Raw genomic sequence first — 26400 nt, forward strand, 5'->3', positions numbered from 1 at the left:
TACAATTTAGAGCTGATATGCAGTCAATCATTACTCTCCAACTATTTACACAAGTGAAATAAATTGAATGTTATGAATTTTTTAAGGGATGGCAGCGGTGAGTTGCCTTTACACCACTTTGATCCAGACTGAAATGTATCAACAACCACTAGATGGACTGGACATTGGACATGGACATTGAATTTTGTACACACATTCATGGTCTCCAGAGGACAAATGATACGCTCCAGCACGATACGATATGAAATCCTGGTATGATACAATGCTATTCAACAAAAACAAAATGAAAAAAAGAAGGAAAAAGAAACTGACTTTGGTGATTTTATTGCCTGTTTGTCATTTGTGGTTTTCAGTGAAATACTGTTGGAGACTGTTGTTCTTTAATAACTAAGACCTTTACCGCAGAGATTCACGATATCTTAAAGATACATTTTGATAATTAATATAGAGCCATGATCAGTTTTGTGCCAAAGGCTGCATTCAGACAGACATTTGTCCTGCAACAAAACAACACAAAAAAGCTGCATATTCAGCACTTAAACAATGAGGAGATCCAGTTGATGGGACACATGTTTGTGTTGAGCTTTGTAATTCCCAAACACAGGATTGTACAGCTCGTGATGTTGGACCCCACTGCGTGAATCCATTTCTTCATTACTTCCAGTCTTTTTTCTCAGAAGCACAAATCATTTCTGGTGACCTGTTAAGTTAAAGAACACACACACAAGCGGAAAAAGCTGACGTGACTACTTGTCTTCGACAGAACAGTCCAATTGCTGCGTGAAGATAAAACCGTCCTGGCAGCTGCCTCTGGTTTTAGCTCCACCGATCTGAAGTGCTTCCTTCTGGATCAGCTTCAAGTACAGCATTTCGAAGCAAAGCATTTAGACAATTTTGCCAAGAACTATAATAAAAATGCCTTTTTTAAAAAGTCTTTTCTATGCTGATTTGTCCAAAGGCACCAGAACAGTTTGGATTACTGAGACATAACGGCCAAAAAAGAGAAAAAATAGAAGCCCACAAAATATTTCATGACCAAAGAGTTGGAGTACGAAGCAATAAAACATCATCAAATAATTTGTGGTGTTATGTTTGAAGAGTTAGGGACCATTTACATGTCCCAGCCCAGGGGGCCCTGCTCTCAGCACATGTACTTTGTTCTACTCAGTAGCCTATAGACAGGTACAGTGGTTCCAACTGAACAATTTACTCCAGAAAAAACACAAGCAAGAGAGAATGAAAGCAGTGTGATACATCAGAGACAGAGGATTTTATGGACATGAATGTCTCAGCTGAAGAGAGAGTGTGAGCCACTCTGTTGGAATTTAACTCACACCCCAAATTACAACGTGGTCTGAACCTACAGCAAGTCAAATTCAAAGCTCCATCAATAATGAATCAGCCATTTGACAGAGAGAAACTGTGTGTGTGTGTGTGTGTGTGAGAGAGAGAGAGAGAGAGAAGGAAAGAGAGAGAGAGAGAGAGATGCTTGTGGCAGTAGGTTTTTGCAGAGCTCAACACTATTTCTCCCAGGATTGGATCAGTGTGTGTGTGTGTGTGTGTGTGTGTGTGTTTTCCATCCATTGAAGCGTTTATAGTGCCGCACCCTGATTTCTGTGCGTAAAAAAAAACACCTCCCACGTAGGCGACATCATCACACCCCACGTTTCTTCCAGCAGCGGGACGAGCGGAGGATAACGGTTCACCTCCCGGACAGGTTGGGCACAGAGATGGGAGTGGAGCGGCGGCTTTTTTGCCTATGACACGGACACGCCGGGCGGGAAGGATGGCTCTATCCAGCCGGGAAATGTTGTGCTTGATCGGAACCGCCTGCCTCTGGCTGCCCTTGTTAGCGGAGGTACGTACTGTAGATTGGGATGATGAGGTTGATTTTTGCAATGTGGCCTATGCTTTTTATGCTTTCCTTTATCTATCATGTGACAGTCACGCTTTGATGACTTGTACTGCATTAAAAAAAAAAAGAAAAAAGGAAAAAAAAAAACACTAACTAGGTCAATAATTAAACTGATAATTAGATTAGTGACCGTGTGACAGGACTTTTGGCAATGCAAGGCTTTACTGAGTGGCTCATGTGCTTTTGTGATTCACAATAAATCCACCCTTGATTTATTCAGGTGCATTTCCAACAAAGCCAGGGGCAGGTCGGGGCGTTCAAGGACCGTACATCTCTTTATCTGCCTCTTGGCAATTAATGGTGCCATCCAAGGGGACCATCCTGTCACACGCGCGCATGGTCTCAGTCACAACCATCTTCATCATCCCTCCTCCTCGTCCTCCTCCTCCACCACCACCACCATCCCCCCCCCCCCCACTTGGGATATCATGAGTGGCTCCTGTGCCCCGCAGTGTAGTGGGATTGAACCCTGTACGGGTTGTTGAAGCTTGTCACAGCAATTCAGTCAACGGAAAACTGGTGAAGCAGGTGCTGGTGTCAGGTGTTGGCCCGAGCACCCTGAGCATCAGATGAGGGAGATTCAGTCATTTATGAGATGAAATTTATTAATAGCTCTACATCTGGCATCAGATCTGTAACCAGCTGAGTGCCAAAGCAATCAATTAATGATCCATTAATCCATTAATCATTGGATTTATGCTTCTTCTTCTTTTTCCTTGTGTTGTGTGTTGTGTTGTGTTTTTGTGCAGCACGTCAGCCGTGTAGTCTGTGTAGAAGTCATTAGTTGAATACAGTGATGTGCAGGATTTAATTAGACCCACTAACAGTGGAAGCAGCCGTGCATGCAGCACAAATAGCACATACTGCAGAGGGGTTTCATCATCTTCCTCTTTTGCAATTCAACTTCATTAGACAAATTTTGTCTATCGGGAGAATCCTGAATGCAGCATCGCTTTCTTTTGTATGCAACATCAAAACAAAACATTAACAGCGTTTTCAGGAAGACACGGAGGAACCAAGCACAGAAAATCCATCAGTGTGTGGCCAGCTCTCATGCCTGCATACTCTAGAACCAACATCACTTAGGTTTTTATTTATTTATTTATTTATTTTTAGCACGGAAGGCTCCACAGAAGTTTCAGCTGCAGGATTAACACACTCAGGGCCCTGCATGGCAGTGCACCATGCATGGAGGAAAAGTCAGAATAAACACGTGTACACATCTCACTTTTTGTGTCTGCGCTATGCATTTGTATTGTCTGGATACAGACCATCATCTAAAACGTAGCATTACACATTTCATTTGTTTTCCAGGCAACGTCTTGAAATACAATATCCACTTAGTGTACAGCAATTAGATCGTGATTCTGCTTTATCCTGGCCATGTTTAGGCTCCTGCAGCAGGACGTATCACTTACGGGAAGATTGTGGTCTTGTCTTAAAATGTAAAAATTTAAAAGTAACTTGAACAACTTCCTACCCTATGATAACCACTACCAGCAGAGAGTACTGTATGCAACTGGCAACATAAATGTTTCATGTCTTGGAGACCTGATATGAACATAAACAAAATTAAGGTGAAAGTACAAGAGATTGTACGTGAGATCAGTGGCTCCCTTCAGTAGTCGCCACGGTGGAAAGTGTCGGCATGAGTTTTTAACGCCAGATGACCCTCCTATTTTCATCCGGGCTCGGGATCGGCACCAGGGTGGCCCTTGGTGGCTTGGGTCACACCTGGTGGAATGGGAATTGAACCCACGGACTTCTATAGCCCAACCCAATGCTCTACCGCTGACCCACCAGGCACGTGAAATGATGCCTTTAATTGCTTACACAATTTCTAGATATTTTTTATTGAATATGAAGAGAAGAAAATAAGAAAAAGGAGAGAATGTTGGATCCATGATCAGTTCAATGCTCTCTGCTCTGCACATAAGAAGAGATTTTCATGGCATCCACACAATCGACGGATTCCCTCACAGAACTCCACCCAAGCTTTTGAACAGTTTGACTTTAGTGAACTATCTGATGAACAATATCTGGATTAAGCTTTAGAGCTAAATTAGTCTAAAGAATAATTGTGACAGCAATCATGACACAGCACTGCAATTTGACTGCAATCATGGACGGGTCGTGAGAAAATTGGAATGAAAGAGAAACATATGAAATCCAACTGAAGGTCTTTCTGGTAATTTTTGTCTCTTTAGTTCATTTGCGGTGACAATTTTAGGTGTTTCAACTTACAAACAAGCCCCGGCACAGGGCCTGGTTTGCCCCGTCGGCGATCCACATCCATTGAATGAAAGTGGAAACAGGACCGTGCACAGGAAAAAGCCACAAAAACAAGCGGACAAGAAACGGTGGAAAGCTATGACAAGTGAGACCCAGTAGGCAAAACAGGTAGATAATGAGGAACTGAACTGGTAAATGTAATAGGAAGTGACTGGAAGATTAGGAGCAGGTGAGATGCTGGGTGAGAAAAGCTACAGCAGGACATGTTAACATGAGTTAACAGGTCTGAAATAACCAGAGTTAGTGAACCAGCAAAGACAATCATAGAAGTAATACCTGACTGTGTGAATCCTGACAGAATTTTAATAAACACCAAAAAAAAAAAAAAAAAAAAAAAAAGAGTTTACTGTTTCTAGCCTTTAGTAACACGACTTCGTCTGTTGCTGGATGTTGTTCTGTTCGTTGGAAGATTGGATTTAAAACAGTCTGAATATATAAAGTTGGAAGTTTGAAAATTGTGATGGGATCTTCTGATTTTTAATTTTTTTGTATATATAATATTTTCAATTGTTGGGGAAAAAAACAACAGATGAGCCATGAGACAGAAAAGGATGGTACAAACATTCACTTTCATTTAAAACTACTGTAGTTTGGTCACAAACTATTCACTTTTTGCTTCACTTCTCCTGTGACTCGGCACAAAAGCGTTTTATAGGTTGTTCAGCTGACACGTTATGGAGGGAAACATCAACGAAAAGCACTTTATCTGTCAAAAACTGTGCTTTTGCTGGTTTGGGATCCTTTCAGGTTAAGGTTCCAAAACCAAAAAAGACAGAAAAAAAAAATCTACTGAAGACAAAAACGTGTCATTTTTCAAAGTTTACCAGCATCAACAAGACAGGTTAAAAAACACTTTTATCATGTAGGACTCTCTGAAAGCATCCCTGTCTCTCTATAAGCGTCCTTTTCTCTGCCTGTGTGTGAATGTGTTTGTGTGTGAGGTGGTCGCAGCTGTGAGGGCATCATAACAGATTAGCGTCGTAATCGAGCCGTGTGATTGATACGCGTGGAAATATCAGCACCCATGTTCGCTACCACAGGTCACCTGTTCCTGCTCTAATATCATTAGGCTGAGCGGGGCCTGCTGGGAGGAGGCATTTGCATGTTGTCTTTGAGTTTCTGCACGGAGCAGTCTGAGCTTTACACCGTGTGAATGAAGACACTTTTAGCATCTCTTTTTTAATCATTATCAATTTATTTTCATCCCTTTTGTTTTCATTTTGCAACGTTCAAACAAGAAATATTAACAACTCAGTGAGCCTGACCTTGTAGTCCTTTTCAGTAAGGAGAGAGAGAACGCATTATGTTGATAAGTGTCCTCAAAGAGAGACAACCAGAGGACAGAACTCACCTGTGGAAAGGTGGAAGGTGTTGTATTTCCCTGCCCTCAACCTGTTATTCCACAGTGACAGCAAAGTGTGTGTGTGTGTGTGTGTGTGTGTGTGTGTGTCCTGTCAGGTGTCCCACTGTGTGTGACCTGATTGTTGAAAATGTGTCAGATCTCAGGTTACACCCTCTTTAATTTGTGTGTACTTGATGTGTTTACACTGAATACACGCTGGATTGTGGGATCATTCATAGTCAAAGTAAAGGTTCACAAATTTCTAAACCAACATGCAGGTACCCATATGAACTGTGAAACTGGTTTTGCTTGCTCTATCACAGGCTTTTAAGAGCTTTCTCATCCCTCTGTGCAAAAATGCGATTAAAAAAGTCAACGTGAAGAAAACTTACATCTTCTTTTCACATTTGTCACTTTAAGTAAATCATTTTCCAAAGCTGTGGCCTTCTTAGCACAAACCTTCTTCATTTTGTTTTCCAACCTAACAGGTGACCATTGTCTGGTAAAACCCAATGAGGGAACTTTACTGTTTACTTGATAAGATGAACATTTAAATGCACAGATGTTTACCTCCCACCACTTTTTCTGAAAGGGCTTTAAGAAAGGATATATTCATGAAAACAAACAACATATGCCTTCTTGGTTTTGTGGGCACCTAATTGTTTTAAGACACACCTAGAAATGTGTGTAATTATCCTATAATATGGCCTCATATCATCTGAATTAGTGTCCCCGGAGGAAAGAGGATGGCAGAAGTTCTCCCTCTGTTTACTGACAGTAACTTTAAGGTCAAGTGAAAGCAGAACTAGTGGGAATGTTTTACAGTATCTTAGAAATTCTCAGCACAGTTCCTGTCTCCTCTTGATGTGGACTATTCTTTACACATGACTACACATGACCTATGGTCACAAAGTAATCATGTCATGGAGCATAATTTGTTTTTTTTATGATGCTGAGCAATAGGCTCTATATTTGCTTGCTTTCATTTCCATATTATTAAACTAAAACTTGGACGTATGAGTGTTCAGAAAAGATGCAGGTACAATTTGAATGATGACATGACAAGTCAGAAACTCCTAATTAGTTAAACAACATGCAAACAACGGATTTTATTGTTTAGTGTTAACATACTAACATAATAACACGTTTGCCTGGAATATTCAAGTACAATTTCAGTATGACGACAAACGTTTTTAATTTGGGTTCAGCCACATGTTTTAGCTCAGATTAACACAGGTACAGCGTCTTTTAACAGCTGTTACAGTTTCTAAATGCAAAAACCACTACTTGTGTTCTCTGGGTGGGTTGATAGCGTTTGGTATTTCTTCTCCCCTTCAAAGTTCACAATCCAGTGGAGAAAAATGAACAGGTCCATTTTGGAACGTCAAGAACTTTATAAATATCTCATTGCCATAATTTATTCACAAATCCTGAATTTGTGTTCGTAAATCATGAAACACAGTTACCATTACATTTTAAGAGATTTCTCTCTCAGAGCAATTTTTAAACTTGGCACTAAAATAATTTATCCCTGAGCCTTTCCTACCAAATGTGTTACCTTTGGTGATAGGATTCTGAGATGTAAACAAAAGTACCAGAAAACATTTTCAGAAACCATCATACCTTCTTTTGTCATTATGTGTATCTTTAAATAATTAATGGATATTACAAAAGAAATTGTGGTTCTCTGTCCAACTGCATGTGTATTTGTCTCTCTATTTGCAGGTGGTGGCTGAGGACAGCTACTTAAACGAGGTGCAGAACTCAGGTAGGTGGCACTTGAAGCTGCTTTGACTCTCTCTCTCATCCTGCCTCTCCTCCTACACCCTCTCGTCCCTCTTGCTCCATTTGTGTTTTCTCCAGCCAGGTTTACCCAGATTCTGACTCAGACACTCATAAACCCCCTCTGTTGCTGCCTTTTCTCCTTTGTTGTTTTTTTATCCTCCAGCCTCGGCCATTCTCCCCCACACTCTTACCTCTCTTCTCTCTTCTTTCTCTGTACAGTCTTTGGATGATGATAGGGGGTAGGGCGAAGAACTCCTCCTTCTTTGGACTAATATTCAGTGCAGACATATCTGTTGTGCACATATTGACGGACAAGTGAAAACGAAAAGCATAGCTTTCATCAAAACCAGCTAAACCAGCTTTTATTAGCAGGTGGAAACAACCTCGAGGCTTAAAACAATAAAGAGCTTCGTAACAATGTCATTTTTGTAATAGGAATTCAGCTAACACAGCACAAGATGTTTGTCTGTTGCAACCCGTTTCTTCTTTGATGCACAAAATGAGGCTAAATAGCAAAAGAAATTCTCATATTTCATGTTTCTCATTATGTGTGTATTTTGTGCCAAACACCCACCCCCCATACAGCAGGCCTCTGAGTGTGAACCGTGTCAAATACTCATTGTGGCTGGGAAATGGATTATGGGAGCAGGGAGACTGAGTGTTCCCATGGCGATGGGCAGAGTACTGTTGTCGTGGCAATAAGCAGGGTGTTAGCTGCGACGAGTGTTGTATGTGCTGAGATGTGTTAAAGAGCTTTGATGAGACGTGCAGGACAAGTGAAATTTATAAGTTTAAAAATACCAGACATTCAGAGAAATTAAAAAAAGAAAGATCACAGTAAAAATGTTACCGGATTTGGTTACGTAACGCTTTTTATGTTTATTAACATTTCATCAGGCTGACTATAAAAGTTTTATTACCAAAACAGACTTAATATATAATAAATATAATAAAATATAATGAATCCATTTACTGTAAAGTCATCCCCAAATGTAATTACTGCGAGCAAACACACGTGTTGTTGTCAACAAAACTGAACACAAGGACATACAGACATGGTTCATATTCATGGCACCGTTAGTGTATAGTAGGATCCAAGAGAACATAATCAACAGATGCAGATAATTATTTCAGTATGAAATCATTGAAATGTATGAAAGTAGGAAATGTCTATTAAATGAAAGGCCTGTCAGCACGTTTGGAAAAAACATTAGGAAAGTGTTAATCAAAAGTTACAGTTTTTAGCAAATACATTTTATATTACATTGTACATTGATAGTAAAATTGTGCAGTAAAAGAAACAAAACTCTACATATTCTGATATGAATTAATTACCAACTACTTGAATCCTCAATTAGTCATAAACAAAAGTAGTTTTAACTCCACACTACTGCAGATGCAGTTTTTTTTTTTTTTTTTTTAATTAAAAAGTTTTTCTTGCGCTAAACTTTTTACTTTCCGTCAAAATAATTTCCCAAAAAGGGGGCACCAGGGCGGGCAATCTGATTCTTTGGGGGACCCATGAAACCCTTAGCCAGCTCCCTGTCCCATCCTCTGAATGACTTCACACTGATCATAAACAATATTCATACATTAGCGCCTCATGGCAAGAGCACGGATGCTCACAGTTCACAGATTTGGGTTTGTATTTTGTCCTTTTCTAGGATTTTTAGCTGATTTGCGTCACAATCAAGCTTATGAAAAAATATAAATAAACAAAGGGTAATATTTCACATTTATACAATATTATGTGCGCATTATGTGTCTGAATGTAGGACGTCTAGACAGCGTCTAAAATCGCATAAGCTGAGCAGAACTTTCTCTGTGGTCAGTGAATCATCAGATTAATATATCATCATACAATTCATTGTATGATGATACAATTCATACAATTGCTGGTTTACAGCCTTTTACTTTTATAAATATATTAAATATAAAGCTGCAAAGGAAGCCAAGGCACATGAAATCTAATGTTTATAAAACTTAAGAAATCATAAGTTCTGATCACTTGCGATATTATTTTAGAAGTGTCCAAAATGCAGTGTGTATCCGCAGAAACAAGTAAGAATTTAAACACACACACACACACACACACACACACACACACACACACACACAATCAGCAAATTATTAACTTAAAACAACTGATTCTCAAAAACTGTAGAAACAAGTTTTTTTTTTCTTCAGTTATTAACACACGAATTCACTCTGTACAACTGACAGGAACAATTACCATCGGATCCAAGTTTGAACCATATTCATTATCACAAGGATTAAAGTACGGATAAAGTTGCTCTGTAAAGGAACAATCAGAAAACAAGTAAATAAGTGCAGCACGTTGTATGTCGTAGAATGATACTTGACCTACGTCGTAATCCACAAACACTCCGACTCGTTGCACTTTCCCTAAGTATACTGGCACACCTGGAGCACTGAAGGTTTCAAACTTATCTTCCAGAAACCAGATGGCCCAGAGTCCACAGTGAGGGGTCCGAGTAATCCCACCTTTCCTCTGCAACGATGCCGTGGCCACACCCAGACACCATTCAGTCTTCCGACCGACAAAAACCTCAAAGTAAAATTTCTGTGACGAGAAGCCTCTCGTTCCCAGAACAGCCAGATGTTCGGAAAACATATTAGGGTTCAGGTTCTGGTTTATCCACAAACCTGAGCCCATACCGTACCTCACCTCCTTGCAGTTGTCTGATAAAATGAGCAGAGGGTTAGCTGTCCTAAGATCAAGCGAAACATTTACTTCGTACTGCTGCATGTATCGCAGCATTAATTCATTTGACACTTCTGTGCCGTCAGAGAATGCGAATTTAGATATTTCTGCGTTCATTTGATTCAGTAACATTCGCAGCTGAGAAACTGAACTGCCCAAAGATTTCTGTATGTGCTGTGCCTCCAGGTGTCTGTTAAAACTAAATAAGGACAAGTCCATGGTGTGTGGTAAGAGGGGCGAGTTTGGGAAGTTCTGCAGAAAACGTAGCTGGTCTTCCGTCTGTTTTAACTCCCTCAGCTTGATCATCGTTATCTGCAGCTCCATAATCTCTGACTCTACACCGCTAATAAAACCCTCCACTTGTTCTTCTGATGCTTTTTGCTTCTTCTTGACAACTTTCACCAGCTCCGCGTGGCTCTTCTGAATCTCGTACAGCAATGTCGCCAACTCCTGCTCGTTGTTTGTTACCACGTCTTCAGTTTCTCTCTTGCTTTGTTTTATTGACTCCTTCATAGCCTGCACCTTCTGTTGCCTTTCCTGGACCATCTGCTGCACTTTTGCTTCTGTGTCTCCCAGTAGAGCACTCATCTGTTTGTACGCTTGCAGCACAGGAACAACATCATGACTCACATGTTGTAAACTGGTGCAAACATCACACAACAAAACCCCGTCGCCTCTACAAAACATTACGAGGAGGCGATTATGCTCCTTGCAGATCTTGTCCTCCAGGTTTGTCACAGGGTTGACCAGCGTGTGTTTCCTCAGTCCGGCAGCTCTATGATGAGGCTCCAGATGAACTTCGCAGTAGGATGTCAGACACTCCAGACAGGATTTGACAGCCTCTTGCTGGGTGTCAATACAGATATCACACAGCACCACACTGCCAGAGTTAACCTGCAGCTGGTCTGTCACTTGGAGCAACATGAACTGTGACTTAAGCTCTGAAATGAAAGTGTTGACTTTGAGATGTGGTCTCATTTCAAACCTTTCCTTACACACTGGACACTGGCAGACAAGTGCACCGTCCCAATAGGACTCAATACAGGCCATGCAGTAGTTGTGTCCACACGGAGTGGAGACTGGTCTAGTAAACATGTCCAAGCAGATAGGACAATGGAATTGCTCCTCAGATAGGAGACTGGTGCTAGAGGCCATTTCTGAAAAGAAATAAAATAAGGGAAAATTTAATATGAATACTACAAAAACAGGGCTTTCTTGACTTTTTGGAAAAGCACTAAGTTTGCCGATGTTGATGCAAAATTTTCCGTTTCTTCTGAGCACTATAAGAGTGTTTATATACATTTATTTCTCTCATCAAAAAGCTTAATGACTAAATCAATTAGTGAATCAACTATTTCTCTCATTGCTATTTATTTATTTTCAAAATAAAAAGGTTCGTTCAGGTTGAGCATATTTGTCTCTCATTTGTCATTAATAAATTGTATTGTATGTGAACCAAAAAAAGAGACAGAGAAAAAACATGTCGTCATCCCTGCTCACTACTGTCAAACCCATAATCAGTCAACCACTACTTTGTAAAACTCTCTAAACAAACTGAGGAAGACAATTGTGGTTTATCTTAGGACATCAGCCATCACAGAGCTTTTTTTATTGCCTTAATATATTTAGTTTCCTACTTGCTGAGGATTCAGAACCGGGTCGGCTTTGGGGCTGGAGTTTGGCTGGAGTTTGGGTTTTGTCTCCTGTGGGCTTCAATCGTCTCCAGAAACCTTTTGATGGACCAGACCATGTTCATCTTTTATTGTGTGGATTAGGTTCGGGGTGCTGACTCACCAACAACCAAATTTTGCTGGGGGGGTTGACAAAGACTACTAATATAGGGTATTTTGTATTACTAATCTGAAAAGTAAGTAGCAACTAAACAATTATAAAAAATGTGGCAAAGTTAAAGTACGATATATGTCCAGGAAAGCCAAACAACAGTACTCAAGTAAAAGTACTTAGTCACTTAACAGCACCGCTAAAAATGAAAAAACAAAACGAAAACCAATTGCGATTTTTCACATTTTGCTTATTTTTCCAACTTTCCCTTAACATTCCCCTTAACTGACTGACGTGTCTGAACCACCTTCAGCATCACGTCACAGTAATTCAGGTTAAACAACTGTTTTTGTTTAGTCACGAATTTCGTTCAGGACGACTGAATGAAACTAATGGGACATGTTCGAAGGAAATCGCCCCAATCTGAGCTTCAGCTTGTCAGAATATCAACGAAAGCGCGTTTCGAACTGTGCCCGAGTAAACAGCAGGAGCAGCAAACACGCTCAGGTTAACAACGGCTCGGATAAAACTACGACACATACATTTGACTTTTTCTGTTATAATGACACTCATGTTCAGAAAATTGTTACTTACATGTGTCTACGTGGGTTTATGAAGCAGAAAGAACAATGAGGCAGTGTTTGAACCTTACGAAATACTTTACTTTCACTTTCTTCTTCGTCGTCGTCGTCGTCTTCTTCTTCTTCTTCTTCTTCTTCTTCTTCTTCTTCTTTAGAAAATTCCCGGCACGCTACACACTACAGGGTGTGATGCTGCCCTCAGCGGACTACAAGTCTTCCTCATTTCCGTTTGCCAAGTACAGTTATTTATGTTTTGTGTGCAGGTTTTGGATACTAGTGTACTAGAGAGTGTTTGGGTCTGTTGTGTATTACTTAGTGTGTGAGGATTCATTTTTGGTTTAGTGGATTTCTGCCTGATTGATTCGCTGGTTCTCAGACTCTTAAGTGCTTTTACTGCATTGCCCCTTTTACTCTTCCTCTTATCTTCCTCCAAATTGGATCCAATGTGAGTTTGTGTCTGTCTGTATTTGTGTTTCTCTACCTGACTGTATTTGTGTGATTGGGTTTCTAAGCAGCAATACCTGTGTGTGTGTGTGTGTGTGTGTGTATAATGTGGGCATATAGGGTTGTACTGCATAAAGTTTTAGAACATTCAAGCTGTATGTGTCGAAGAGATAAGACTGCGGTTGGTTACTGAAGCCTCTTTATCATTAATCATAGTTTAGTCCCTGCTTGGCTTCTAAAACCCCTAAAGAGACAGTGTGAAAAAAAATAAAAACTCCTAAATGGGAAAATACCATTATTTATAGTACAAGTATATTTACATATACTTGTGTTTACAAATACAAGTATATGTCAATATTAAATAGGCAAAAAGGAATATTTACTGTTTAAAAAGGCAAATAAAAAGGAAACAAGAAGGAGACAAAGGGGAAAAGACAAATATCAAATATATTAAATATCATATAATCAAATGATAAAATCAGCCAACACTGAAAACACTGTAAAGCTATCAAATTAATTCATCTATCAAATCCATTAAGCACTTAACCTGTGCTGGAGGCCATCCCAGCTGTCATAGAGGGAGAGGTGGGGTCCACCCTGGACAGGTCGCCAGACCAACAGACTTACGCAGACAAACAACCGTTCACCATTAAACTGACATGCATGTCTTTGGACAGTGGGACGAAACCAGAGGAAAGCAAAGTCCACTCATCCACAGCCGGTTGGGGAGTTGAACTGGGGACGTTCTAGCTGTAATGCAACAGCGCTGGCCACACCATTACTGTGCTACCCTGTCAGATGAATATTAAAAAATACCTTTCTCTCTGAAAATGATTAGTGTAGAAAGTCTTCACAATGGACATATGCATTTTGTATGTGTTTATTTAAGGTTTGATACAAATAATCACGTCTGAAACTTAAATGTGAAATAGCCACATGCAGGAGCATGTGGTCTTAAATAATCTCCTACATCACATGTAAATCAGCCTTACATCATTTTAAGGAAGCATCAAAATAGTTCTGCATTTCCATCCTTTCAGAAACATCACTTGACACATGCACATGTGGTTTTCAAACATTTCTCACGGAATGGTTTTTAGTATTTTTGACTTGGAGGCCTCACAGGCTGTCTTGATATCAAACAAGCGCACAAACGTTCACGTGGCTCAGTGGGGCTGTCATGGGGAATGACAAAAACATCCAATATTTGGAAAGACATTTCAGTAAAAGACAAAAAGCTGATGGTGATGCTAAATGAAAAAAGAGCCAGCATTGAATTCATCCTCTAGAGACCGTTGTATGGAGACATGCAAATCCATTGATTAGTTGCCGAGAGGTTTTAGTCTTGACCAACAATTCGCTCTATAATCTTATGCCGCTGCCAAAACCAGAACACAATCACATAACAATGCATGATTCACACTTCTATAAATTCAGTGCATGGTGCTGTTATTTTTCATGCTTCTTCTACAAATGTCATAAAAAACTTCTTATTAAAAAAGTTATAACCACCTTTGGTTATGAATCATGTGTGGTGCCTGGATGTGCATCACTCTTCTGCAGCATTATTCTCGTGCTCTACGTGGCTCTTGTGGCCTAATTTCGCTTCACTTTGATGTCAGCAGCTTCCCTCAGCCTGTCTTTAAAGCCTCACTCATATATTTCTTCTTTGCAGAGAAGATTAGAGGAAGTATGTGGACACAACCCTGCTAAGGTTAAGGTTATGGGAATTTCACCAGTTCACTGTGGATCAGTGAGGCGACTACATTAGACAGGATCCTTCTGTGGCAGTGCACAGCATATGGGAATTATCCATGTCAGCTTTTATGTTCAGATAGACATGGGGATAATATGGTTTGAATAAGGGCAGTTCCAGTCCTCTTTCCTCTCATTTCAGTTGAAATCCTCCAACTCTCAGTCTAAAACCTCTTATTCTGATGTCTTCTTCATCATTTTTTCTACACTTTCTCTCCTTCTTCCTCCTCTTCCTCCTCTCCTCCCCTCTGTCTCTGTGCAGTGCCTCTGTCCTGCTCTGAGGGATTCACAGAGTTGGGATACTACAATGGCACCGTGTCCCAGACAGACTCTGGCGCCCCCTGTCTGAAGTGGACTGAGTTTCCAGACTATGTAATACAGTACCCGGGTCGAGGGCTGGGCGACCACAGCTACTGCAGGAACCCAGACCGAGAGTCCAACCCCTGGTGCTTCTTCAGACAAAACTCAGGAGCCATCGGATGGGCGTACTGTGACTGCCACCAGGGTACAACAGCAGATATTAGTAAAAATAGATATATGACTACATTATAATACAATTTATAGTAGAACTGGGGATTTAACAAACAGTGACTAAATCTGTTGATTATTATTCAGTTTATTAATCATTGTTTTGTAGTGTCTTGTCTAATCTTGAAATTTTGTCATAAAAAAAAGTTTAGTTCAAACTTTAGTTTAACTGACTCCAACTTGCAGACACATGAAAACTCTGATGGGATATCACAAACATTTGCTTCTGTTTTTAAGTCCCAGTCCAAAAAGGTAGAGTAAAAATGTATTTCAATATCCCATAGTTTAAGAGGATGATGCAAAGAATGCAATATATCTAACTTACAAAAAATTTGAAAAGTATGCATCATAATTAGCTATAAAGCACTAATGAATATTTATTATATTATTATCATGTGAGAATTTGGTTTGTGCACAGAGAGGCAAGTTTCTGCTGTGTAACACTGTAGATATCAGAATACTCTTCCTACTACTCTCTGGCTTTTAAGGTGCTGCTCGTCTGGTTGGTGGTTCCTCCTCCAGCAGCGGGCGTGTTGAGGTTTACCTGAATGGTCAGTGGGGCGCAGTGTGCGACTCTCACTGGACGGACAGAGATGCCAGTGTGATTTGCAGGCAGCTGGGTCTGAGGTAAGAGGAAAATAAAACACAGGTTTGACCTGGAGGATGTACTGTGTATATGCACAGTATACGTTTTAGTAAAAATGTAATACAGAGCTATAGTATACAGCTCTGAAAATGTAGTTAGTGTAGCATGTGAATCTCTCAACACAACCCAGACCTGCTCCACTCGGCTATAATCGCTTTACAAATTAAAATAAAAAGAATTACATGCTACAAATCTGGCCGATGATGCAAATCAGTGCCCATTTGGAAACTCAAGTATTCCCCTTACTTTCTCCATCTGGTAGTGGCTCTGACATAAGTTCTTGCTCTTAACCAAACTTTATTTCGTTTTGGTTTTATTCGTTTTCTTCAAGAGTCATTACATTTGTTTTACAATCTACTACTACTGTGAAAGCAGCATTTCATCGCTGTATTTCTTCAAGATAGCACTAATTCGGGGGAGTGATGTTTTTTTTTTTTAAATAACCTATTGCTTAGTTAGTTTATAGAATTTGAGTAAATAGAAGGAAAAGCACTTTTATTTCCTTAAACCTTTTAAAACCGCAATACTCCCCACAAAAATGGAAAAGTAAAAATTAGTATTAAAATACTCAAGTAAAGTACTTCATCTTTGTTCAGTATGTGAGTTAGTTACTTTGTGACTTTGATGTTGTGGTAAACATGTTCTTGTGTTATAATAGTGACATTGGCATGGCGCTGCAGCACTCACAGTTTGGCTCGGGCTCCGGTCTTTTCCACTATGAACGACTGGGTTGCCGTGGTGACGAGAACACCCTGAGTAAGTGCCGGAGCAGGACGTTCGTCACTGGCGACTGTAGCCATGGAAACGAGGCAGGAATGGTCTGTGCAGCACCAGAAGGTCAGAGTGACATCCAGACCTGAATATTTCCCCTCACACACCTGAGAGCCACAGATTTGTTTTTGGCAGAGTTTGTTTTCGTGTTTTGTAGTAATACTTATATACTTCCCCCTTTCTTGGATTATATACGATCATATTGTCAGACAGAGACAATCTAAGGCAGACATGTCCCCCCCAACTCCGTCTTTCGTAGGCAGTGGACCTCCACTGCGATTGGTTGGCGGAGAGGAAGACTTTGAAGGTCGAGTGGAAGTGTTTCATGCTGGAAGGTGGGGCACCGTTTGTGATGATCAGTGGGATGACAGTGATGCTGAGGTGGTGTGCAGACAGCTTGGTTTCGGGTGCGTACGACACACTTTAACCATAAACCAAATAAACATATTTGTGTTTTGACACTTAGGTTTTAAATCACAGTCAGTGCTGTACAGCTCACAGAAGGCTAAACCTAAAACATCACAGGTTTTCCTTATATTTTCTTGATTAACTGATTATCATGTGGTGTAAAATGAGAAATTCCCTCTAGAAGCTTCCTATAACATAATGTGATTTTATTAAAAGTGTGTTTTTATGTGGTGAACGGAGCATCTAATTTAACATCTCCTCGCTCCTCTGGTGACCTGGTTCTTGTTTCAGTTCGGCCTCGTTACTGTTCAGAGGAGCAAGGACACAAGAGACGATTCTTTGTCCTTCATCAGACTTTTTTATTAGAAATGTGGCGGGATTGCTATGTGGATTGGAGCTGCTGCTGTTCTGTCTGATTTACTTCATCACAGGTTTATATCCGGACAAATAACAGATTCAGCTCAGTCAAGCTTAGACAATATTTGTTCACTATTTATTAAAATGTTTGGATCCATGTTGATGGTTTGATTAATAAAGGAAGAATAAAATGACAGATAGATGTTTCTCTTCAAATTTGGTTATTTTATCAATTTAGTAAGAGCGAGGACGAGTCTTTTAGCAGTAAAAACACTAATTACATTTCTCTCAGGTCCTGAGTCTTAAGTGAACAAATATTGTCAAGCTGGAAGTGATTTTTGAAACTGGCTTTCTCATTTAGTCACAGACAAATCTCCCCAAAAATCTTGTTTAGGTTGTATATAACACAAGTGCATCCTGCAGGGAGGTGTAACATCCCCGACAACCCAGAGTGATGAAACTGTAGCTGTGAAGAGAAAGAAATCCTTCTGCAGTGTGTTCAACATGAGGTTGTATTTCATCTCCTGAAACACAGAGGGAGACGCCATCATCTGTGTTTGTGCTGCTAAATAATAAATAAATGTCCTGATGCACAGATGCAAACAGGTACTGATGTGTTCTGACACTTCAAGAGAAAAATAACATGGAAAGGATTTGTTGTTTCCCCACACGGATATTTTTATTTTTCCTGCAACAGGTATGTGGGTTAAACATTTCCTGTCCTCAACTATCAAAGCAGTTGCTTCACAGCAGCTGCTATTTTATTTCTAAAACGAGAATATTATTTTCGCTCTAAACGTACATATCAATATAAATAAAATAGGCCTAAAAGAGAAGTTCAACGGCTACTTTTCTGCCATTATTTTACGTTTTATATGTGCTTTTAACAAACACACAGACTCCAAGTTATTTTCAGTTTAAACAGGTTGAGCTGCTGCAAAATTCATGGACACGTAAAGGGCTTTTATTTTCTCAGCATCAATAAATCATCACCACATGAAGCACAAACAGTTAGGGCTATTAAACATTTATTTGGAATGCTTTTTATTTTGGATATTTACTTATGTACAGATTTATTTTTGTTCTTTGTCTTAGTTTTTTGTTTTTTGCAATTTCTACCTAAACTAGCTGTTCTTGTCCCTAAACCTCAGAAGATTTTCTCTGTGCTTTTCATGTAACTGTGACAGCAGTTTGCCCCTTGAACCGTGTGATTTCTTCCTGATGATGCAAACTTTGAAAAGATATTCAAGAATCCTAATGACACTAGTGATGTTCCCAATTGTGGCTCTTTTTAGAAATATCTCAACAGTTATTGGATGGACTGTCATGAAAATGGGTGCGAACATTCATCATCACCTCAAAATTGATGTTAGTTTTGTTTGTTATTGCTTAACTTTACCACTAGCACCATACTTTTTGTCCAACACTAATTAGCAAGTTTTAGTAAATGAATGAATTGAATTTGTGTGTTTAGTAAGCTGAATTAAATTCCACATTTTTATTGTTATAAACTAAATTCTTATTATTGTGTAAATACTTGTGTATTGTGTATTAATAAAATTCTACACATGTTAGATATTGTTTAGAAAGGCTGCTTGAGTAGCTTTGAAATCATCATCAGAGACTAAATCCACAGTTATTCCACCACAATCATTAGTTGTTGACAAAGGTAAAAAAGCACACAATTTCTTCCTGTGTGTGTTGTAGCGGTGTGGCGAAGGCCTGGTCGTGGGCTCACTTCGGTCAGGGATCAGGCCCCATCCTGCTAGATGCTGTGAAGTGCACAGGAAATGAGTTCTTCCTCGATCAGTGTCCCCACGGTGACTGGGAGCAGCACAACTGTGACCACATGGAGGATGCTGGGGTCTCCTGCAGCCCCTATACAGGTACATGTACATACACACATACATACAAACACACATTACTGTACACACTCCTGGCTTATAAAGCTGCTATGAATAGGCCTGACCATCAATAAATTATTACTGTATGAAGCAGCAACATCGTCTGTGAAGAGCAGAAACAGAATTTATGGAATGCCGAATTTATGCCTAATGGTTAAATGGAGGTGTTAAGTCATTTACAGAAAAGAAAACTCAGTATGGACCACTTCATCCAACTTTTTCAGATGGTGTGGTGCGTCTGGTGGGAGGAGACAATCCCTGGGAGGGTCGTGTTGAAGTATTTCACAACGGTGACTGGGGGACAGTGTGTGACGACCACTGGGCACAGCAGCATGCAGAAGTGGTCTGCAGACAGCTGGGCTACAGGTGATTCCTGCCTTCTACCAATTTTAGGCTTTAAAAGTGTCAAACATCTGAAAACCTATAGTGTCCATCAGCCTCAGGTCAAAAAGTTGTAACCGTTTCTTATTAGTGTAATGTGAGCAGGATGTCACACAAGTCAGATGATGCACTGATATAGTTAATGTTTTGGAAATGAAAACTATACTAAATTAACCTTTGGAGTTTGAATTAACTAGTAAAATTCAAATGAAGGCCTGTTAAACCACATGTCCACAGTCCTCGTTTTAGAGTGTTAAACTCAGAATTAGAACTAACGCTAACACAAACCTCAACTGTTGCACATTTAGTAATTAATGTTTAATGTTTTCCAAGCCTACAAAACATTGTCTCAGCCGTTACTCCAACTTATCATTTTATATTGCTTTGTAAGTGTATTATTGCATTTTGATTTTACAAATCTATGTTTTGTTATTTAGTCATATGATGCAGTTATACATATTTTAGTGATTCTACATCATTATTACAACCTTTCTAGCAATTTTGTTTTTGTTATAATACAATAACATAACATGCATAAGTACAGTAATATTAGTGTAATAAAGAAGTTCATAAAAAAGACTTTCTATAGAATGTTGTTGTCCATCCAATGCTAGCTATGGTGAACAGTGAGGACACACACAAAGTTTTACTTTTGATTTAATAAAGTTTTTCTCCAAGAAAACATTAGCCTGTTTATTTCCCTGGAGTTGCCAAGGCTACACTGAAGAATCTATATTTAAGCATAGAGACCTAAAGAAAAAATACAAATTAATAACATCAGCTGCACTTTTATTACGCTTGAGTCAGCCAAACAACTTATATTCCATTTGTAGAAATATTGGGATGACTTTCCACAAAAACGGGCAACATGTGAAACTAATATGGCTGGTTTCCACATTTCGAACAAGGTTATCACTCAACTCTAATCTTGTCTGCAACCAGGGGCCACGCAGAGGTTGCATCGGATGGGACGTTTGGTGAGGGCATCGGTCTGATCCTCCTGGATGATGTCCACTGCGATGGATCAGAAACCTCCCTGCTGGACTGTCAACATGGGATCTGGGGACGGACCGACTGCTCGCACAGTGAGGATGTTGGTGTTCACTGCAGGGGGCGGTCGAGCCAAGAGACCAACGATGTGCCAGTTATTGCACCTTCCACAGGTAAAGGATGAGAGATGACTTTAATATGTTCAAAATCCCAATATAGCTTCAGGTGGCTCCAAAGGCTGTGTTAAAACTACAGCATAGCATTTAATGAGAAAAAAAAGGGGGAAAATTTGAGCAACAGAGGACGAATTCTATGTTTTAATATAGAAAAAGAAAATGCAAACATGTAATGCTGTATTAATAATAATAATAATAATAATAATAATAATAATAATAATAATAATAATAATAATAATAATAATAATATTGTTATATTTAATTATTAAGGAGTTGCAGGTAGAGTGAAGGATGTAAGGATTAGGATTTCCTCATCATTATCTAAGTCAAAAAAAGAGTTCGATGACCAGTTTTACAGCTTTCTGATTTAAAAAGAGTGAGACCTTTAGACAACTGTCGTGGTCCCACCATCAAAGATCTAAATAAACTATCATCTCACTGCACTGAAGCAGTTTGGTGCAACTGCAATTAATCTTTGCACCAAAAGTGCAAGATGTCCATGCAGAGAGCTGGTCTCATGTCAGTCTGTGACCTACTTTAGTGAACTCCGGCAGAAATAGCATCACAATCTACTTAGAAAAGATCATATTTATAATTAATGCACCGAGCAAAAGATACACGAAAAATCACACTTCTCTTGCCATTTGGGGTACACAGCATGAAAACATTGGTGTATGTTTGTCCATAGAGTTTAAATGCCACATGTTGGCAACAAAGAGGTCCCTCGCTCTCTGTCTTCAAACACAGTCCATTAGAATGAGAATGGAGGCTGAATAAAGACATGCCTGCAAGCAGATAACATTTAACACTGTCAGCAAACATTACTTGCTCTCAGTGAGTGTACACTGGATTGTGGAGATGCACAGACATGAATATCAATGAGTTTCTTTCTGTCAGGTCCCCTGGTGCGTCTTGTGGGTGGCAGCAGCAGGAAGGAGGGTCGAGTTGAGGTGTATCTCCATGGTGACTGGGGGAGTATTTGTGACGCAGGCTGGAACGACCTAAATGCAGCTGTGGTCTGCAGACAACTTGGACACAGGTTCATGTTTATGGCATGAAATAAAAACAGCGTTTTATAAAAAGTGAAACGCACAAAAACATCACATTCTCTTCTACACGTCTCCTTTTCCAGTGGCAAAGCGGTGGCAGCCGGAGGGTTCGGACAGGGGAAAGGACCCATGCACTTGGACCAGGTGAGGTGCACGGGAAAGGAGGAGTTCCTGGGAGAGTGTCCATCCCTGGGCCTGAGCATCCAGGGCTGCAGACGGCATGAGGACGCAGGGGCGAGGTGTGACATCCTGCCACAGGAGTCGGTGCCACAGGCCAAACCTCAGGAGCGGAGCTGTGGGCTGAGGAAGCTGGCAGAGGAAGTAAACAAGTGGAGGAACCACAGAGAAGAAAAAATGTTCAGGTAGGGCTTAGGACAGAATCTGCTATTTAAAAATGTTCAGGTACAAATATTTGCCGTTGGGCGTCTACTTCTACTTCTCTAGTTCCCCTTAAATACAGAACATTCAATGGACAAAGTTATGACAACTTGTAATGACGCATGATGTAAACACAGTTTCAAATTAGATGTTTAATTCATTCAAACATTTGTAAAGCAAATTTCTTGAAAAATGTCAGCACATCACGTTATAAAAACTTTGAAAAAAAAAATTAAAGTATTGCAACATTTTTTGGCATTTTATCTCCACCAACTATCAGTCAGTGGAATTACATGGGAACATGTTTGTGTCATCATGTACAAGAGAAAAAAAGGAGGAAGATGCATCTTGATTCAGTTTTTAATGAAAATCATCTCTGTTCTCTCTCAGCACCATGTGGCCGTGGCAGGTATCAGTGTGGCTTCAGTCCGAAGGGGGTGATGGAGCTCCTCTGTGCAGTGGCACTCTGATCAGCCCCTGCTGGGCCCTGACGTCTGCATACTGTGTCAGCAGGTAAATCCAGAGCTGAACAATAAGAGCTGAATCCAGAGCTGAACCGACGTTCATTCTTTCACTTCCTCTGTTCTCCAGGTTTGGCAGCGATCTCTCCAGGTACGTCGTGCGTGTTGGGGCGTCGGCGCAGACCCTCACTCCTGAGCTGGTAGTGGTTCACAGGAAGTACAAGGGTCAGAGCGGAGGCCATGATCTGGCTTTGTTGAAGCTGCCCAGCACCAAGGGCCACTGTCTGACCTTTGAGCCACACACTAATGCAGCATGCCTTCCTGCTGCAGACACAGCACCAGGGGGAAATACTCCATCTTCCTGTGTTGTCATGGTTACCGCAGGCTGGACAGGACCAGGTGTGTGTTTCTTTGTGTCCAGGTTGTGTGTACGATCGTTTGGCAATAAGACTCAAGATGGTGGGACTGTGAGTCAGTTCCCCTCCTTGGTTAAGAGTGAAATATCTGAAGAGCTCAACATCACATTAGGGAGATCGTTTTTTGGACCCTTTATTGGATGGATTGCAATGACTTGCTAATGTTACTAAGGTGTAATGGCATCGTTAATCCCCTGAATGAATTGGTTAAACATGGTTCATGTTACTCTGAAGATGACTATTTATAAAGTTAAAACTTTGGTTAATGACCAAATACCTGCAACAAATGACATTTGATTGTAAGCACGTTATCATTCACTCAAAACAGCCTCTCTGAGCTACTAGCTTGGCTGTAATCTCAGTCTTGTTGTTTGATAAAGTATTTCAATTATTGAGCGAAATATGTTGTTGTCGATTAACTGGTTTTGTCAATATCTCTGACAATCCTCCACTTTCCTTCTCTCCCAGATTCAGTTCTCACATCCTGGGTCCCCCTCATGTCGTCATGGCAATGTAAGAAGCACTATGGCGACAGCTTCTCCAGCCACGGCACCCTGTGCGCTGGCAGTCCTCCAGACACCAGCCTCCTCCATGGCGACAGCTGTCAAGGCAACTCTGGAGGCGGGCTGGTGTGTCAGGAGGACACGGGCCAATGGGTACTAGCTGGGGTTGTCGCAGGAGGTTACGGCTGTGCTGACCCCTCCTCTCCTGCACTCTACACCAGAGTCAGTCGCTTCAGGAGCTGGATTGACGAGGTCATAGACAAACGAGTGCGTCCAGAGGAGGAGCACACACACGCAGAGCTACAAGAAGATCTGACACACAATGATGTGACACACACTCATGAGGAACACACACACAGCGAAGGCAAGGATAAACAATTCCACGTGCGCACCAATGTCAAAGAAACACGCAATCAACAACAAACAAATCCAATTAGTGAGAGTAAGAGACAACACACACACGCTCACCATTCAGACACTAATCAGCATGTTAACACTAAAAGCACACATACCCACCATGTAGGGGACACAAACACACAAATTCTGGCCTAACTGAGGCCACGCCATTGGCTTACCACCTGTGCCAAGTGACCGCCTGAGGAGGGGGAGGAGGAGGAGGAGGGTGAAAAGAAGATGAAACTTAACTTTAGCAGCATATGAAAAGAAAAGACGCTCCAGTATTAAGTTAGCAGAAAAATGGCTGTTTGTGCTCATTTCAGATCTGAACTCTGTTGTGAATCCCGAGTGTTTGCGGTTGCTAATAGTCGGATGCGTGTGAGCATCAGTGTGGGCAGATCTTCCTGAGCTTATGGAATCACAGAGTGTGTGGGGGATCTGTGGCGCTTTACATGGGAGAAACAGTTAAGAACGACTGAAGCAATGGTTGAGCCCGGAAGCATCGGCCCTTTATCGAAAACGAAACATCAGCATGGCATGTGTTTTAGGGACAGTAGCGATAGCATAAAACTATTCAGGGGATATTTATAAGAGTGTCACACAAGAATCTATGCTAAAATCCACTGTTGAATGCATATTTCCTGTGGGAGCTGTTACAAAAAATCAACTAACCAACCACATGAATATCTAATATAAAGATCAACTGTATATCATCTAAGATTATTGACGTAGACAAACGCCAAACGTGTGCAGCAGGTTTGTTCTAGGTTTTGATTAAAATTCAGATGTGATGAGGTAGGATGTTGCTTTCGCAAACAGGGCTCGTCTCTTCAGGCTGTTGTCTTATTCTTTTACCGGTGCAAGTGCTGTTGTTCATTTAGACCCATAACTAAGCTACTCAACCTGACCACACCAGTGATTTAGCATCTTTATTGCTCATGATGTGTAATTTACACAGCTGCTGACACACTGTCGTCAACACTGTACTGTATTGTTTTAGGGGTTTTTTTTGCATATATTGTCCTTCCTTCCTAAAAGTGACGGGAAAAAGTTTGACGAACGAGCTTTTGTATGTATTTGCAAAACAAAATAAATAAAATCATGCATAAATTAACTCACTGATTTCACTTTGAAGAACACTGAAGACAATAGAGGCTGCTTGGCAAACAGAAACACAATATATTATAAAAAAACGGAAACACTACAATACTTTTTGTCAGCATAATGTACAATATAATTATAATGTTCATAATCTGCAGTATTTGTCATTAAGGAGCTAAAATGTGCGAATTCACTGGTGTGGACTGTTAAAACTGTACAGGACAATTCTCTCCTTTCAAAGCCATTGCAAGCTATAACTGTCAGGTCCTAAACACGTTTTTGTACTGATTCCAGCCGACGGCTCTAGATAGATAAACCAGTAGGCAGATAGACAATAGGTAGCTGCTACTCCAGAGTTTAGAGAGTGTGTGTAATGCATTAATAACTGAAGTCGACAGTGTAACGTTGTTCTGTGGTCCTCTGAGCAGATGTGTGATCCAACCAGAAGATGGCGACATTGCTCTATTTTCACGGGGCCACCTGAGTGAAGTGACTCCCGATGGTTCTTTTTATACTGTTGCTCTAAGTGTAACCGACTTGACTTGTGCTTTGTTGTACTGTGAACCATTGTGTCGTGATGCATCTTGTAACCTGCCGTGTGTCCAACATGGCCCTGTTCGGTGCCTGTTGTTAGATTCCTGTACATAAACTTGATCCTATCACTACTCCTTTTTCCTTCCCCGGACTTGATGTTTAACCATGTAGGGTGATGTAAATACTGTATGTCTAACAGCTGGACAGTGAGAGAGCAGTGTTTAAGATGTAAGCCTGTTTTACCCGCGTTGAACCCATCAGCTGCTCCTCAGTGTTATGTGCTAAATCATGGTTGAGTATTAAACCATTTACCTGGTGACAACAAGGCAACAGTGGTGGTCTGGTCTCTATTTTCTGGTTTATTCAAAGAAAAGCTGCACTTGATTTTAGTTTGTATTCACATTTTTGCACAAGTGTTTTGATTCAGACAAACACGCGATGCACAAAAATTGTTTGTATTTTATCCCATTTGAACACATGTCTAAAGGGCCGCAGACAGAAATGCCATTCCCACACTCAAATACACAGATTGTTTTTTAAAACTCAAAACCAGTAATTGAAAACTAAATCTGCTTAGCGGCTGCTCCCAGTCTCACATGAGTGCTGTTAATCTTTTCTTTTGTTTGGGTGGGTTTCCCTCTGAAAAAAAAAAGGGGGTAACTATCCAATCCACCATGCAGTGGATTGGATAGTTCTTACTAAAGTGTTTTCTAATGAGCACAAATGAGGCAGCTTGTGGGAAATATTTGTAAAAAGATTTGCTGCAGTTATTAACAAGAA

General features: G+C 40.4%; 2 protein-coding genes across 6 annotated transcripts; one reads left to right on the plus strand and one right to left on the minus strand.

The window, feature by feature from the left end:
• Positions 1–1480: 1480 nt before the first annotated feature.
• Positions 1481–25950, plus strand: LOC137105833 (neurotrypsin-like). Of its 2 annotated transcripts, XM_067488498.1 has the most exons (14): positions 1481–1858; positions 7275–7317; positions 14884–15126; positions 15638–15776; positions 16454–16632; positions 16826–16973; positions 19039–19217; positions 19460–19601; positions 20559–20779; positions 21680–21821; positions 21915–22193; positions 22600–22722; positions 22801–23069; positions 23555–25950. In XM_067488498.1, exons 1-14 carry the CDS (start codon positions 1760–1762, stop codon positions 24139–24141), a joined length of 2793 nt encoding a protein of 930 aa, XP_067344599.1. In that variant the 5' UTR covers positions 1481–1759; the 3' UTR covers positions 24142–25950. The 2 variants fall into 2 exon arrangements, with proteins under 2 accessions (XP_067344599.1, XP_067344601.1); XM_067488500.1 differs by lacking the exons at positions 1481–1858; positions 7275–7317 and adding an exon at positions 12201–12348.
• On the minus strand, positions 8189–12582 carry LOC137105834 (nuclear factor 7, brain-like). Of its 4 annotated transcripts, none has more exons than XM_067488503.1 (3): positions 12436–12574; positions 11697–11869; positions 8189–11216 (listed from the first exon to the last, which is right to left on the minus strand). In XM_067488503.1, the coding sequence occupies exon 3, from the start codon at positions 11212–11214 to the stop codon at positions 9538–9540; it is 1677 nt and encodes a 558-aa protein (XP_067344604.1). In that variant the 5' UTR covers positions 11215–11216; positions 11697–11869; positions 12436–12574; the 3' UTR covers positions 8189–9537. The 4 variants fall into 4 exon arrangements, with proteins under 4 accessions (XP_067344604.1, XP_067344603.1, XP_067344602.1 ...); XM_067488502.1 differs by having other exon boundaries at positions 11697–11789; positions 12436–12573; XM_067488501.1 differs by lacking the exon at positions 11697–11869 and having other exon boundaries at positions 12436–12582.
• Positions 25951–26400: the final 450 nt, after the last annotated feature.

This window comes from Channa argus, chromosome 20 (assembly GCF_033026475.1).
Source record: "Channa argus isolate prfri chromosome 20, Channa argus male v1.0, whole genome shotgun sequence".
Lineage (NCBI taxonomy): Eukaryota > Metazoa > Chordata > Actinopteri > Anabantiformes > Channidae > Channa > Channa argus.

Excerpts from the sequence above, each read along its gene's own strand:
- LOC137105834 (XM_067488501.1), bottom strand. The coding sequence starts at position 11,214 with ATGGCCTCTAGCACCAGTCTCCTATCTGAGGAGCAATTCCATTGTCCT.
- LOC137105833 (XM_067488498.1), top strand. The coding sequence starts at position 1,760 with ATGACACGGACACGCCGGGCGGGAAGGATGGCTCTATCCAGCCGGGAA. Across the intron at positions 1,859-7,274 it reads GGCTGCCCTTGTTAGCGGAG|GTGGTGGCTGAGGACAGCTA; the intron begins GTACGTACTGTA and ends CTCTATTTGCAG. Across the intron at positions 16,974-19,038 it reads TGCAGACAGCTTGGTTTCGG|CGGTGTGGCGAAGGCCTGGT; the intron begins GTGCGTACGACA and ends TGTGTGTTGTAG.